At 40.9% G+C, this 16,236-nt stretch overlaps 1 protein-coding gene across 3 annotated transcripts in view; it reads right to left on the reverse strand.

Moving 5' to 3' along the window:
- The window catches only part of dnm3a (dynamin 3a), a 270,426-nt gene that overhangs the window by 207,528 nt on the left and 46,662 nt on the right, over positions 1-16,236 (reverse strand). For 2 of the 3 annotated variants that reach the window (XM_078561577.1, XM_078561576.1), the window contains exons 2-3: positions 13,145-13,218; positions 11,417-11,566 (exon numbers count right to left, since the gene is read on the reverse strand). In XM_078561577.1, coding sequence (XP_078417703.1) covers positions 11,417-11,566; positions 13,145-13,218 — 224 coding nt within the window. The remainder of the gene's footprint in view (positions 1-11,416; positions 11,567-13,144; positions 13,219-16,236) is intronic. The other variant, XM_078561578.1, reaches the window with a different exon arrangement.

Consider the following 16,236-nt stretch of genomic DNA (forward strand, 5'->3'; position numbering starts at 1 on the left):
ACTATGCTCCTGCTGCTTACTTCCTCAGCTAATTCCATCCATGCCTGTTTGGTTGCGAGACTGCTCACTTCCTCCCATCCTGCGCTCACAGCCCACAGCATGACCTCCAGGGATGCATAGAAGAACTGCCTTTCCACATTGCGCTGTCATTCTTCTGGTTGTTGCATTCTTCGTGAGAGACCTACAATGGAGCCATTCTGAGCCATGCTGAAATCCCTTTAGATAGAGATCCTTTCATTGACAGGTGCAAGCTGTTATCACACCCCCACTCGTGATTGGTCAGGAAATCCGGAAGCCGATGCGAATTCCCTAGCTGAGTTAAACAGCCATGGAAAAACCTGCCCCACTAATAATCGGTTTCCCAACACGTTGCCAGCCCCCAGACTGTGAGTGGGTTGATTGCATTAAAATTCTGCCCAATATTTCAGCAAGCAATCGGTCAACATATGGAACAGGGTGCCTAGGAAGATGCAGGAAGCTATTAATATTGATTCATTCAAATGCAAGTTAGATCCATTTCTTTTGGACAAGAACATTTTGGGGAATAGTATATAAGCAGCTTGAAAAATGGCAAGTATAGCACTCTTGGAAGCAAAAGGTGACTTTGAGCCTTTGGTTCCAAAGTTTTCCACCACTGGGATTTTTCTATGTCATTTCTAGGTGTCTTGGAGACGAATTTGATCTAAACTGATTGCTATATTTCATTAGCAACATTATATCATAATGGTTGATGGCAAACTAAATGAGCCTTGTTCTTTTGTCATCAATTTCTTTTATATATTTGCTATTTTAATTGAAGATTTCCACTTTGTATTCCAAATTGTCTTTTTAATCTCATTCCTGAAATCATTATACAGTATTCCTCGCCATAATCCTCTCCCTTTTTGACCTTATCTCCTTTACTGTTCATGTACTTTGTAGTTGACTTTTTCTTTAGATTCAATTCTGTTCTCACCTTTTTATTTATCCATGGCATCAGTGGACTGGAACTGTTGCTTATCCAAAGGAGAATTGTTCTGTATTTAAACAGGAAATTGCCAGTAATACTGTTTGCCTAAAAGGGGGGTTCCTGGCAATTTTCTTTAGCAAGGATCACAGTTGAAGATTCTGTACAGAATATTTCATTTGAAAATTTCAGATGATTTGTCAGCAAAAGGCGGCATTTTCTCTGAGTAATGTTACCTTCTGTGCACATGCATTTCCTGAACAGATTAAAATAACTATTTGACATCATAACTAACATGGATATTTAGTCCGACTCATAGCTATGAGTGACTCATGTTGCACACTGATGTTGCCGCTGCACAAACACTGGTATCTGGTGTCCCAGACTTTGAGTTAGTGAAACAAGTTTTCCAATCCTTCTTCCAACATTTACTTAACCCGAATTTTAACTTTTTGTAAAAGTAAATATTCTATCTACTATGGCTAGATGTGCCAAGGATTGGTTTTGATGTTTTTATTTATTTTTAAATTGCTTGAATTAAAATGGGAAGCTGTCCTCCCTCACTACATTTCAAAATAGTGGGCCACAGATTGTCTATAGGAAAATGGCAAATGCCTGTGATCATAAGTGAATTACAGTTAAGTTATTTTGATGAGTGGAAAGAAAGGCTTATTTCAAATATGGGCATATGAGAATTAAGGCAGTGACATACATGATTGTATACTCTGATTACTTAGCCACTGTGAAAATCCATTTTTGTTCAGTAAGGTGTAATACCAACGCTGGGAAGAAACATATTGAAGCTGCTGCAAATTCAAGCAATAACACCTTACCCCCAGTATAACACTTAGTATCTCAATTTGTCTAAACGGTCTTGCTTGCCAGAGAATGTTGAAAAAATGCTGAAAAGGGTATACAGTAAATCCTCATTTAAAGTTGTGTTTTCCCATTAAATTCAATGTAAAAGCTGTATGGTTCTGTAAGACATTCTTCATCAGAAAAAAAACATTAAAACATTATACCCTATAAGTTGAAATACTTTACACTGTTAAATTCCTATTTTGATAATATTTTTTTAACTAAAATAAATTTAAATATATAAAATAAACATGGTAACTTTCTACCTTGCTGCCGATCCTGCTTCCTGAACATTCTACACACCACACATCCCGCTCTCTGGCCTTTCCTCCCATCGACCCTCTGGTTTGGGGTCTCTCCTGCTGCCTCACCCACCCCCTTGCTGTCAACCTTCCTACTCGGGCCCATCCGCTCCAACTCACTCTCACACTGATCCTTCCTGGCGCCAAACCTCCTACTCCACGATTCTCCCACTCACCGGTTCCTTCTCCTGAAGCTGCTCCTCCTGCCTCTCACATCTCATCACCAGAACCCCTCACTCACATCGAGGGTTCAGGAGAGGGAAGTGGTGAGTGGGAACATTCAAAAAAGTGAGAGAGTGGGTCAGGGAGCGGCAGATGCCACAAGCCAATGGGTCAGCAGTGAGAGGGTGGGTCAGGAAGCAGCAGAAGCCATGAGCTGGAGGGTGGGAAGTGAGATGGTGAGTCGGGCAGTGCCAGAGACCACAATCTGCGGATCGGCTGTGGAGGGTGGGTCAGGGAGCAGGGAGGCTACTCCAAAGTGGTACCAATCGGGTCACTTGGCTCTACATCAGATTGGCAAAAAACGACTTTAAAACAAATCTCGCAATGCTAAACGAGGATACAGGCCCTGAAGTTTAGGCAAAACAATTTTTGACGAAGCAACATTCAAGGAGACTTACTATATTAACTCCTTGTACACGGATCCAGTCCTATTGATTTTAAGCATGTAGTTTTTAAACATTGTGCTATTTAGTATTTTCTTGTGTCATTTTTTCTTCCTTGTATTTGTTTCGACCGATCCCCAAGTAAGGTTCCCCCAATTTGTTATGCTCCCTGGTGAGGAGGAATGAACTGGCTCCTCTTCTTTAGTCCTTTAGTTCTTTAATTTATAACAGATCCCATTCCTCGTGCATACCTTTTCACAGTCCAAATATATTTATGTTTTAAAAGGAGCCAATTTAACCAGGCTTTCTTGAGTTAAAGGAAGAGTGAATTTATTAGTTACTAAAACATAATTAAAAAATAATAAAAACGCAACACACATACACAAAGATTAGAAATGAGAAGTGAGTTCTGAAGTATAAATTAAAAAGATATACGAATCAGTCTTTGGCTGGTCCATGAGGAGTAGATGATAAAATGTTGCGGCCATTAAGTTGTGTGATTCCAGTAGAGCTGACTTTGGGCAGTTGAGCAGTGGGTTTGGAGATTCTTGATTCTGTGGGTTAGCTTTGCTTTGCGACTTGCCTCCCGGAATCAAAAAGAGAGGACTTTTTTACCTGCAAGTGCAGGGATACCTAGTTGATGTTTTTCAGCTGTAACCTTCACAACACCCCGTCGCACACCAGGTCTGGAACACCAAAACCAGCACACAGAGACCAGTGTTGCAGTTGACTTTTAACCCCTTTCCATATGCATTCCTGGAAGGGAAAATCAAACATGTCTTTCGCCCAGAACTGCTTTCTTTTCAACTCACATCATGTCCACAGTCTGGGATATAACTCCCGGGAGAAGATTTCTGCTAAGATGGTAATCAGCCTTCCTTATCTCCACAACCACAGAAGATTACAGTTCAGCTTTTGGATTGTATCTCTTCCTTGGAAGTGTCTCTGTCTGAAGTAAGCCTTGACACCTTTTTAGATGCGACATTCCGTTCTCTGGGCTAGTCGGTCAAGTGTAATCCACGTAGGAATTTTCCAGTAAGTGGTTACTTTACAGTCTCAGACAGCTTTTGCTTTTTGTCCTTCTTTTAAAAACAAAATTTTTACTTAGAAGTTTAATATGTTCGGAAATAACTCGGAGCTATGACCCACTATCATGATACTTCTCCCACATGACGAATAAAATGAGATTAAGTCTCATTTCATTACAAAAGGAGAGTGAAAAAAAAATTAAATATAAAAAAATAAACACATACACACACATTCTCCTAGCCTTGGTCAATATTATCTCTTCAGTTCTAACTGGGTCTCTAAGCTTTGGACATGGTGTCTGCAATCACATTTGATTTCCCGGCAATCTGGGTGATTTGTAGGTAATATGGTTGGAGAAACAAATTCCAACAAAATAACCAGGTATTCTGTGTCTTAAACTTTTCCACAAAGTTTAATGGGTTGTGGTCAGTATAGACTGTGGTCTCTCTGCATCCATTTCGAACATATACCGCAAAGCGTTTGAGAGCCGGTAATAAACCAAGGTTTTCCTTCTCTACTGTGCAGTACCGTTTCTGATACTTGTTTAGTTTTTTGGAGAAGTACACGATTGGTCTCTCTATTCCTGATTCATCTTCCTGGAGAAGGACAGTCCTTACCCGGATATCACTTGCATTGATGGCTACTTTTCTAAACAGGCACTTGGCTAAAGTTCGGAGCTACAAGCACAGGCTCACCTATTAAAATAGCTTTCAGCCTTTCGAAAGCTGTCTGGCATTTCTCAGTCCATGCTACCTTTGCTTTTTTCTGTAGTAGGTCTGTCAGCGGGGTGGCTACTGTGCTGTAGTTTGTGACGAACTTGCGACAGAACCCACACATACCCAAGAACCTTAATTTCCCATTTCGTTGTGGGAATGGAGGACTGTGCTGCTGCTTGTATCTTTGCAGCCCTGGGCATTGCTTGTCCTTGATCCACTACGTGTCCTAGATAGGTCATTTGAGCCTTGGCGAACTCGCTCTTTGCGAGATTGGCCACTAGGTCAGCAGACTGTACGAGGGCTTCCAGTTGCTCTAAGTGACTTTCCCAGGTGTTGCTGTACACTAGACGGTCATCTAAGTACACTACGCAATTGGATATGCCTGTCACTACCTGGTTCATCAGCCTTTGACAGGTAGCTGGGGCATTTTGGAGTCCAAATGGCATGACTTGACACTGGCATAGCCCATCCAGAGTTACACAGGCCGAGATTTCCTTCACACGGGCAGTCAAGGGAACCTGCCAGTGTTTGAGTAAATCTATCTTTGTAATGTACACTGCTCTACCTTCCCTATCTATGCAGTCTTCCAGCCAGGATATCGGGTAGGAGTCAGCCGGGTCACTGCATTAACTTTTCGGTAGTCAATGCAGAACCTAGTGGAGCCATCCAGCTTGGGCATGCACATAACTGGGAAGCTCAAGCTACTGTTGCTAGGCTCTATTAGCCGGTGCTCCAGCATGTAATTAATCTCCTCCTGAACCTGGGCCAGCTTTGGGCCTTGACAACAGGGATGTTGTCTAATGGGGAGCCCTCTCCCACATCTACATCATGTAGTGTGGTACAGCCTGGCTTGTCCATAAGCCTTTAAGTGCAGTGAGCAGCCTCTTCAAGTCTGATCGCTGTTCTGCACATAGGTGGGTGAATAAGGAGTCTAAGTTCGCTAATATCTCGGTGTTGGTTCGCTGGGTAGTAGGGGGTTCAATGTGGGCCTCACCCACGTCTCCCTCCAATTCATCCCCACTGTTACCCTCATCCTCTAGGTCAGTGGAAATGGGACAGACTGTAACCTGCCTGTCCCCTTCTCAGCTGTGATATTGCGTTATCGTGTTGACATGACACAGCCTTTGCTTTTTCCCCTGATCTGGGGTCTCAATTAGACAGTTTACTTCCCCGAGTTTCTTTGCTACTCTGTAAGGGTCACTGAACCGGGCTTTTAAGGGTTCACCCAGTATTATGAGGAGCACTAACAGTCTCCTGGCTGAAAGGTTCGGGCCCTGGCACGTTTGCCTGTTTATTCATAGCTGTCTGGGAGATTTTTCAAGTGTTCTCAGGCCACATCACAGGCTCTCATGAGTTGCTCACAAAACACTGTTACGTAGTCTAACATGGCGACTTCCTCCTTCTGTTCTAAAAACTCTCCTTGATTAGTTTCAGAGGCCCTCACACTTGGTGCCCGTAAACAAAACCAAATGGAGTAAAGCCGGTGGACTCATTGGGCAAGTCCCTGGTTGCAAACAGAAGAAAACCTAGCCCTTTATGCCAGTCATGGGGGTACTTGTGGCAGTATGCCCTGAACATTGTTTTTGAGGCCTGGTGGTACCATTCTAGCACCCCCTACACTGCAGGTGATACGCTGAAGACTTCAGCTAGGTCAAACCCAGGTTTCCCATAACTTCCTGGAATATTCTGAACATGAAATTTGAGCCCTGATCGGACTGGATCTCGGTAGGCAGACCATACCTGGTAAAGAATTGGGTCAATTCCCTCACCACTGTTTTGGCAAATATAGTTCTCAGTGGAACAGCCTCTGGGAAGTGGGAAGCCACGTCCATGATGGTAAGAATATACAGATAGCCCCCTTTTGTTTTGGGAAAGGGCCCCACACAGTCCGCTAACAATTTGCTGAATGGTTCCCCAAAAGCCAGCATGGGAATCATAGGTACAGGTTTTATTGCAGGCTGGGATTTTTCCACAACCTGGTAGGTTGTGCAAAACCTTACTACACCCCTGTGGTGGTGTGGCCAGTAAAAATGTTGGCTGATGCGGCTTGGGTTTTGCATATACCAACATGCCCAGCCATCGGAATTGTGTGAGATAGCCGCAATATTTCCCTGTGGTACCTCGATGGCACCGCTACCTGGTGAATCACTGTCCGCTCCTCATTTGCAGGTCTGTGAGGGAGCCTCCATTTCCTCATCAGCACCTCATTTTTAATGTAGTAACGTTCAGGGACTGCTTCTGCCTCAGCCTGTGTGCACAATCTGAGCTAATGTTTTTAACAGTGAGTCAGCTTGCTGGGCCGCTATCAAGGAAGATCCATTTATTACCTCCTTAGGGTTTTCTAGACACACGAAAAAGGTTTCAGATAACCAGACCACAGGGTCTTCTGTCTGCAGTGCCACTTCAGCCTCCACTGACTGAGCTTGCCTGGCCATAGACCGCATTAACACACAGTCAGGGAAAATGCCAGGCACTTTCTTCTGCAGCTGTTCTGTCTCCCTGGCCTCAGTGGGCTTCTCTGAGACCACTGGGGATACTACTACTTTGATCCTGCCAGGTCATTGCCGAGGACCAAGTCAACCCCGTCCACAGGCAAACTGGGGACGACTCCCACTGTCATTTGTTCTGACACAAGGTTGCAATCCAAGGGCACCCAGTATAAGGGAATGGACATGTACCCTCCTTCAATTCCCTTTTCCAACACATTGGCACTTACTGCCTTTTCCCAGCAGTAGAGTTTGGCTGGCCCCTGTATCCCTCAGTATAACTAGACTTACTTGCCTCACTCTGGGGAAATATGGCCACCCTCCCTTCGAATACAAAATTCTTATAACTCTCATGGATTTGTTTAACCTCATCCACACTCTAAGGAGTGCTTCTACCAGGACTTGCAGCCGCAGTTAGAGTCACAGCCTGGTCTGCTATATTCTCTGACTGACTCCCATTCTCTGCACAGGGAGTACATGCCCTGATAAATCCCACTGGTTTTCCCGTAACCTCCAGCAGCTGGCCCGGATGTGCCATACCTTTCGGCAGTTAAAACACATGGGCTTCTTGGCCTCACTTTTCATCTCAGCACCGCTCTTTCTGTGCTGGGGAGAGCCTCCAACATTTCCCTCTCTCCCATAGATGCTCAGTTTCCCATCACTCTCTCCACCTCTATCTTTTCCAGTTGGTTGGGGGTGACTACGGGTGTCTTCTAGGACAAGGGTTTGTGGATTAGCTCATAATCATCAGCCAGTTGGCTGCCTGCCTGGCCCCTGTTACCCTCTGTTCCTCTAGGTGTTCTTATTGGGAAGGGTATGGCGTTTTTAAACTCAAGGAGATTTATTTCACGGAGGTTTTCGTAAGTGGCTTCTGTTTTAAGTGCCTGCACCCATTCATCAAAAGCAAGTTGCTTAAGCCTTTCAAATTCTAGGTATGTCTGGTCAGGCCGTTTCATGAGGGTACAGAATTTCTGACGGTACGCCTCCAGCAGTAACTGGTACGCATTTAAACTAGCCTTTTTTGCTGTCTCATAGTCAGTGGCACTTTCCTCAGGCAAGAGGAAGTAAACCTCATGAGCTCTCCCCGAAAGTTAACTTTGCAGTAACAAGGGCCAATGTTGGACTGGTCACTTTAACTAATGTGCTAACTGCTCAAAAGAGATAAAAAAGGGTTCCAGTTCTGCTTCATCAAATTTAGCTATTAAATTAGCAAACCGGATTGCCTCAGTCCTTAAGTCTGAGTTAGTGGTGTCTTCAAGGGACACAGTAGGGCTTCTGCCCCTCAGCTCGAGCTGTTTTAGTTTAAATTCCATTTACTTCTCTCTGTCCTGAAATTCTCTCTCTTTTCTCTGCGCCCTTTCCTCTTTATCTCTTTCCCGAAATTCTAATTTCCACTGCTTCAGTTTTGATCTCTCTACTACTACTCTATATGTTTCAACATCCTCAATTTCCACCTCTTTAAAAATTTTGGGTTTTCTGGTTTTCGGGTAAAATTTTAATCCTAAGTGCCTCATTAAATCTTTTAACTGTTCAAGGGACAGAGCTTTTAAATTCATAAAGGTAACTTCCCCTAATTCTCCTAGAAAAGCACTGGCATCAAATGTAGGCAAGAGAGCCTTTTGCAGTTATTAAAATTGGTTTCAAAGGAACATTTACTTTCCCTACTCCAATGCTTTTGTTTCATCTGGGGAAACAATTCCAGCACCAAGTCCCCAATTTGTTACGACTGGTCCCCGGGCGAGGTTCCCCCAATTTGTTATGCTCCTGGGTGAGGAGGAATGGAAGGGCTCCCTTTCTTTATTCAACCCCTCAGTTGATCGCAACAAGGTTAATTTAAAAAGGATCCCTTCCCTCATGGATACCTTTTCCCAGTCCAAATGTACTTATGTTTTAAAAGGAACCAATTTAACCGGGCTTTCTTGAGTTAAAGAAAGAGTTTATTAGTTACTAAAACGCAAGAAAAAAAACACAACACACATACACACAGATTAGAAATGAGAAGTGAGTCCAGAAATAAAAGTTAAAAAGATATACGAATCAGTCTTTGGCTGGTCCATGAGGAGTAGATGATGAAATGTTGTGGCCGTTAAGTTGGGTGATTCCTATAGAGCTGACTTCGGGTGGTTCAGCAGTGAGTTTGGACATTCTTGGTTCTGCAGGTTAGCTGAAAGGAGTTGTCCTGCTTCCTTTTTAACTGTGGCTTTGCTGACGTGACTCACCTCTAGCAATCAAAGAGAGGGGACTTTTTTACCTGCAAGTGCAGGGATGCCTAGTTGATTTTCTTCAATTGTGACCTTCACAGCACAGCGTCATGCCCCAGGCCTGAACACCAAATCTAGCACACGGAGACCAGGGTTACAGTTGGGTTTTAGCCCCTTTTCTTGTGTATTCCTGGAAGGGAAAAACAAACATTTCTTTCGCCCAGAACTCCTCTTCCTTTTCAACTCACATCATGTCCACAGTCTGGGACATAACTCACAGGATATGGTTTCAGCTGAGTTGGTAATCAGCCTTCATTATCTCCACAACCACAAGAGATTACAGTTCAGTAACTGTGGCCTTGACACCTTTTTTGGTGCCGCATTCCATTCCCTGGACTAGTTGGTCTGGTGTAATCCACATAGGAATTTTCCAGCAAGTGGTTACTTTACAGTCTCAACCAGCTTTTGCTTATATGTCCTTTTTAAAAAAAAAATATACGTCTTACGTAAAAGTTCAATATGCCCGTAAGTAACTTGGATCTATGACCCGCTGTCATGACGTATTATTTCCCCAATAACTGTGATCCATTAATTTCAGTCTTTGTACATTTGCATAGTGAGGTATTATTTTTCACCTTCAAAAAAGGGACAGGAAACCGTAGTGGGCATCCTACATATTTTCCACTAAATATTTCACTGGGATTGGGAGTTAATTGTTATATCTAGGTACGTTATCTCGCACTTGGTTGTGAGTAAAGTAAACACCCTAGTCTATTTATGGAAATAGCTGTTTAACTGCAAACAACCTCTTAATTCTATATCCTTGCCCTCTCTAATCATCTTTAAATTTTGCTATTCTAAAATATTTATGTAATTCTCTTTATAAAGCTGTTTTGGATTCTGCTTCCACCAGTGTTTCAGATGGGATGTGGATTGTCCTAGCAGCCCTTTGTATAAAAGTGAGTGTCCTAACCTTTCTTGTTTTTTTTTTGATGCTTTTAAATTGATGTCTTGAACTGATGGCACACCAACCAGTGGAAACAGTTTGTCCCCTATTTACCTTATTAAAACCTTTCATAATTCTGAACACCTCTATTAAATCTCTTAAAATTTCCTTGCTCTGATGAAAAGTACTGTAGTTTAACTCATAACTAAAGTCTCTCATTCCTGGTATCATAATGAATGTCATCAGCGCCAAATCCATGGCCTTGACATACTTATTAAAGTAGGGTGAGAAAAGCTAGACAGACCGTTCTAACTGTAACTTAATCAATAATTGGTATTGGCTTCACATTATCTACGTGTTTGTACTGTGCTCCTAGTTTATAAAACCTTAGATTCAATTTGCTCTTTTACAACTTTAAAAGATTGGTGTAGCTGAGCTCCCAGTTGCTCTGCTCCTCCACTCCCTTTAAAGTTTTACCATTAAATGTACATTTCCACTCAATACTTCCCAACATTTAACACTTTAAACTTTGCTGCATTTTATAATTGTCTGATATCTATGTACTCAAAGTCTGTGTTAGACATGATCCCTATTTTTGAGTTGACTGCAAATTTAAATATTCTACTACCCAGACCCAAACCTAAATTGAATTTTGAGAAGAACAATTGTGGCAACGCACCGTTATTTGCACCACTGCATTCCAAAAAACATTCAACATCCAATTACCGATGATAAACATTTTGCCTATGCAACTCCAAGGCTGTGCTGTCAGACCTCCTTATAGGCACTATGGAGCCTATCATTTGTTTGGTTACAGCTCTGCAGCAGTGGCCTACATCCTTTACCTTAGGTACACATTTAACATGCATTTAGAAAGGTATTGCCAATGAACTGCATGTCTACTGAGTACTATTAGTTTCACTACGTTGAACAATTTTGTCAAGGTTTGCCTACCCCAAATTTCCATTTCTTTCTGCAGTTCTTCAATACCCACCAACTCTGTGGTTCTTTAAAGCTGAACAATTTTCATCAGTTAATAGTCCAGCAGCTTTGTAACCAACACTCCTTCAGGTGAGACAAGTAGCACTAACCCTCCTTGAATCATATAATGGACAATCTCAGATACAGCATTTGTTTCCAGTTCTAAAACAACCTTTTTTAAAACTAGGACAAACTAATTACACCAGTTTAGCTACTTGCATGTACTGCTTCCCTTGCAAATGGCAAGATCTCTTTCCTGACTGGCATCAAGTGTCATATGGATTCAGGATACATCTTTCAGACAATACATGGAAGCAAAGTCCTGTTTCATCTTGTTTTTACACACCATTTGGCGAATAAATTCTCAGGTTGATGGGTATTGATGAAATCCCTTTGTTTGTTCCTGTTACCCTGTCTGTTTCTACTTCAATCTCATGACGCATTTCTTCAAAATCAGTAAACTTCTTTCCTTTACAATGTAGGAATTCAGCATATTCTAGAACAAAGGAAAATAGGGTAACTAAACAAAATTAAGAATAATTTTGGGAGCACTTAAATTTTATATACTGTTTGAATTGCTTCTCAAGTAAATAACAGAATAATCCAAATATTTTGATTAGAAAAACATTTTTTGGCACAATGACCTGTTAGTGGCCATAGAATTGGACAACATACATGAAATTACCAAGTCTTAAGAGAGAGTTAAGATAATTTTTCCCTCTTTAACTCCAAGCAAAAGCAGTTAACGTTATGTCAATTAGCTCCTTCAAAAACAGAAAGACAATTTAGGAATGGCACTGTCAACTGTAAAGTCTCAGGATATGGTCAATATTTCCAAGGAACATGATGGTTCCTCTGCTGCTATAATCAAGGAATTACATCTGAGGAATGCAACCGGATAGGGTTGACAAATGAAGATTTGGAGATGGGCTGGATTGGATCAGACTTGACTGAGTTGAGTTGAATAGTCTGCTGCCAGGTTTGGGGAGCAAAGAAGTGAAAATCAGGTCACAAAAGGATATTCTTAATAATGGTTTAGGAAGAAGAAGTGGCATGGTTCAATGCAAAATCTGTCAAAAGGATAGGCATTCCAAAGATTTACTTGTCTGTGTGGCTACTTTATACACGAAGAATAATCTATGCTTTGAAGGCCTCCCTGCTCCTCTACAACTTGTGGTTCAAGACCTTTAACAATCACCAAAAGATCAAAAAGAGACTATGGCAATAACGAAGCACATTTGTCTACTTTAGATTTCGAGCTGCTCCTTTAACTCAGTCGCAAGACATAAAACCAGCCTTCAGTCAAAATTATATCCCCAGCCTTAATCAATACAAATCATCTGTTCCCAAATTTGGGCATTGAGGAACTTAGCCAGGTACAAAGACAGGTAGTGTATAATTTGTTCAGCTATGTGTAGAGCTGTAGCTGGCAGTTATTCACAAGTAGGAAGCAACTGTGTCAGTGGTATTTGAGCAACTGAAGCATTCAAGCGAAATTGAGTTGAAACAAACTGGTTGCAATCTTCATTAGATATAGATAAGGCCAGTTAGCTCCCACAATTGGAAAGACAATAATAACTGAATATTACAAAGGTAAAAGTTAACTACAGGGTAATAGCTTAGTGATTATTGTTGGTTGGTTTAACATCTACTGTAAAATGTAATATATATCTGTTATATAGTCGTATGTTTATCATTTTTGAATTCACTTACTGACTTAAGTGTAAAACAAGGTCTAATGTTGTGATGCACTTCTGTTCTTTGAAAATGGAAGGAATTTCTAGTGGCAGTGCATAACAGTTGAAACAATTTATAGCAAGGTTTTCTATTTGCTCCCTGTGCTCATTTCCAGAAACATGTCTAGCTATCAGGGCCAGTAAAGATATTCCAGAACACAACAAGCTAAGACTTACCCAAGTGAATAATTTAAAGACTCAAATCATCTGCAGCTAACATTTCTCACCTTGATGAATGTAATGAGTGTCAAAATCCTATTCTTAAATTCAAGTCACACACACCAGGATAATTAAGAACTCCACAACATATAAAATAAATAATCAGTAGAATATAGTACCAGTGTTGGAATTAACCAGCTGCAAAACCAGAGGTCGTCTGGTAACAACGCCTGATCCTCGAGGAAGGAAATCTCTATTGTAGGAAGAGGAAAATAAAACCAAATTAAGGATGTGTTTTTATTAAAGCATCGATATCTTGGCTCAAGTAGAGGTTTGTGACAACTTTAATATCAACAATAAGATTTGCTTTGCATTTGGGGCACACTGACTTCATTTTTCAGAATTCAGAACTGCAAGGTTGAGAGGTACAGGTCAATGCCAACAATAGTCACAGAAGTTGCAATACAAGATCTGGTAAAATAAAATTTCCATGCCACAACATTTAAAGTGCTCTTGCAATTTTTGCCAAATTAAAAGCAGGCAGCTTAAGATAAGGAAATATAATATTCTTTGAAATGTAATGTGAAACAATTAATCATCAGGAAAAACTCCAGTGTGGCAGAACATGAAGTGTTTCAAAAAAAAACTATCAAAATAGCTGAGAAAATCAATCCGTTAGCAGCATTAGTCAATAAGTTTACATGACAGGACTGTTCAGATAAAGAAATGATAATCTATTTCGCCTCCCTACAACCTCATTTTCATTTTCCTCGGAGACTGTTAGAAATGCCAATAATGACAGGCTGCGCTTGGCAGCTAGGTTTTCTTCCTAGCTTCCTCAAGAGTCCAGATATTTATTTTCAAAAGTTTGTCTAAAATTTCTGAAACCTAATCTCTTAAATTCACAACTGGGGCAGCTATAGCTGTAGTATGCAAATTTTCTGATGCTATGTACATAGAATCATAATATTGGTACAACACAGGAAGCTGTTCAGCCCATTGATCCTGTGCTAGCAATCTTCAAATTTAATTTAGTTAGGCCCACTCCCCAGCCCTTTCTCCTTTGCCGTGCAATTTTTTTCCCTTCAAGCGTCTATCCAACTACCTTTTGAGAACCACGATTGAATCTGCCTCTACCACATCAGGCAGATCCTAACCACTCAATGGGTAAAGACACTTTTTCTTCATGTCGCCTTTGGTTCTTTTGCCAATCACTTTAAATCTGTGACTTCTGTGTTGTCCAATGTCAATTGATGACAAATTCTTAGAATCTGTAATTCGAACTGCAATGTTTGAACATTTACATGAATTTGCCAGAGTTAATTGAGATTTTGATGAAAACAGTTATAAGGTAAAGGAAATGCAATAGATGTAAAGGGATAGGAAAGGAGGAAGGGAAAGCAGGTCAGCAAGATGAAAGAAAATAGGGAACTCAGGACATTCAACTCTCCAGACAATGAATTACTTTTGAACTGTGCTGCTTTATTTGCAAATGCAGCAGCCAATTTGTGCACAGCAGCAACTTATGAACAATAAATAAGATCAACGCCTAGATAATCTATGTTTTGGTGATAACGGTTAAGGAATGAATATTGGCAAAACAATGGGAGAATTCTCCTGCTTCTCTTTGAAGAATGTCTTGGGGTCTGTTGCATTTGTCTAAACAGGCAGATGGTGCCTTGGTTTAATACCTCATCCAAAAGATTTCAACAATGCAGTACCCCCAACTAACAAATCTTCTGATTCAGAGGTGAGAACGCCATCATGGCATCGTGGCTGACATTTTCAAAAGCCATTGGGTATGGTGTCTCACAAGAGGCCTGAAGAAAATATTCAAGCATACGGTACTAAAGGAAACGAATATTTAGGGTAAATGTTGCTTGGTCTAGAAAAGGTATGGCAATGATGTACCCCAAATATCAGTGATGGGCCTATTTTTGTTCTGTGTATAGATATGTATAGTACATAATATCTATGTAATATGAAAGAGAGAATTTTGTGCCAGAGTACAGGGAACACAATCTGAACCTTTGCTTACAATACAAGAGGTGGTGGTTTGGTAAACAGCAAAGCAAAATACTTCTGGAAGGCATAGATTCATAGACAGAGAAAACTCATGGCAGTTGCATTTAAAAGCAGGTAAGCTCAATAATAATAATAGCTGTAGATCACTAACCAATGAGTAGAGATGTGGGATTATTGGCAAAAGGACCAGAGTGACATGAGGAAAACTTTTTTTTTTACACAACTAGTACTTAGGATTTGGAATGCACTGCCAATAGGGTGGTGGAAAGAGATCCAAAAGTAGTTTTGAAAAGGGAATCTGGTAAATATTTGAAGGAGACTAAGTTACAGAGATATGGGGAAGGAGCAAGGGTGTGGGACAATGAATCGCTCTTTGAAAGAGCTGGCACAGACTTAATGGGCTGAATGCCCACATTCTGTGGTGTACTATTCTCTGATTCTAAAAGCATAAAAGTAATATTTTGGAAGAAAAAGTAAGGAATTGAACTGTACACTTAATGGAAAGACATTAAATGGCGTGGGCAAACAACTTGACGGGGTTCAAATACATAATTCCCTGAAAGTGCAAATGCAAGTAAATAAAGTAATAAGAAAAGCCAATATAATTTTGTATTTTTATAAATAGGAACAGCGAGTAGACGAGAAAAGAAATAATAATGAAGTTATTCATCATTATGATGAAAACACCAAGTGACCCAGTTTAGAGTAGTGTGTGCAATTTTGAGCACATCATTATAGGAGGGACATTAAACCCATTGAGAAAATACAGTGCAGATACATCAGGATAACACCAGGGACTGAAAACCACAGTCATGAAGAAAGGCACGAGATAAGTGGATTATTTCTTCCAGAGCATAAAAAGCTAAAGCAGTTTTAGTCGAATTTTTATTAAATTTTAGGGAAGTACTAGGTAAAAGAGTTAAGTCTGTGGTGGGATGGTGGTGGGGGGGGGGAGGTGTAGAAGAATGGAGTAACGAGAAAGAGAACTAATGTAACTAGGCTCCCCAGTAAACATTTCTATCAGTATTAGGATCACTAGCTGTTTCTATTTTACATCAATGACTCGGATTCAGAAACTCAATGCAAACAGGCCTCATGCAGGCAAGCAAATAAATGAGTGTGGTTAATTCTGATGAGGCAGCTCAAAAAACCACAAAAAGAGTTGGGAAAAATGTCAACTGGGCAGCACAATGGCAGATGTAATTTAATGCAGGTCACTGAATATTATCAAAACTGCTAAGAAAGA

Source organism: Cetorhinus maximus, chromosome 17 (assembly GCF_964194155.1).
Source record: "Cetorhinus maximus chromosome 17, sCetMax3.hap1.1, whole genome shotgun sequence".
Classification (NCBI taxonomy): Eukaryota; Metazoa; Chordata; class Chondrichthyes; order Lamniformes; family Cetorhinidae; genus Cetorhinus; species Cetorhinus maximus.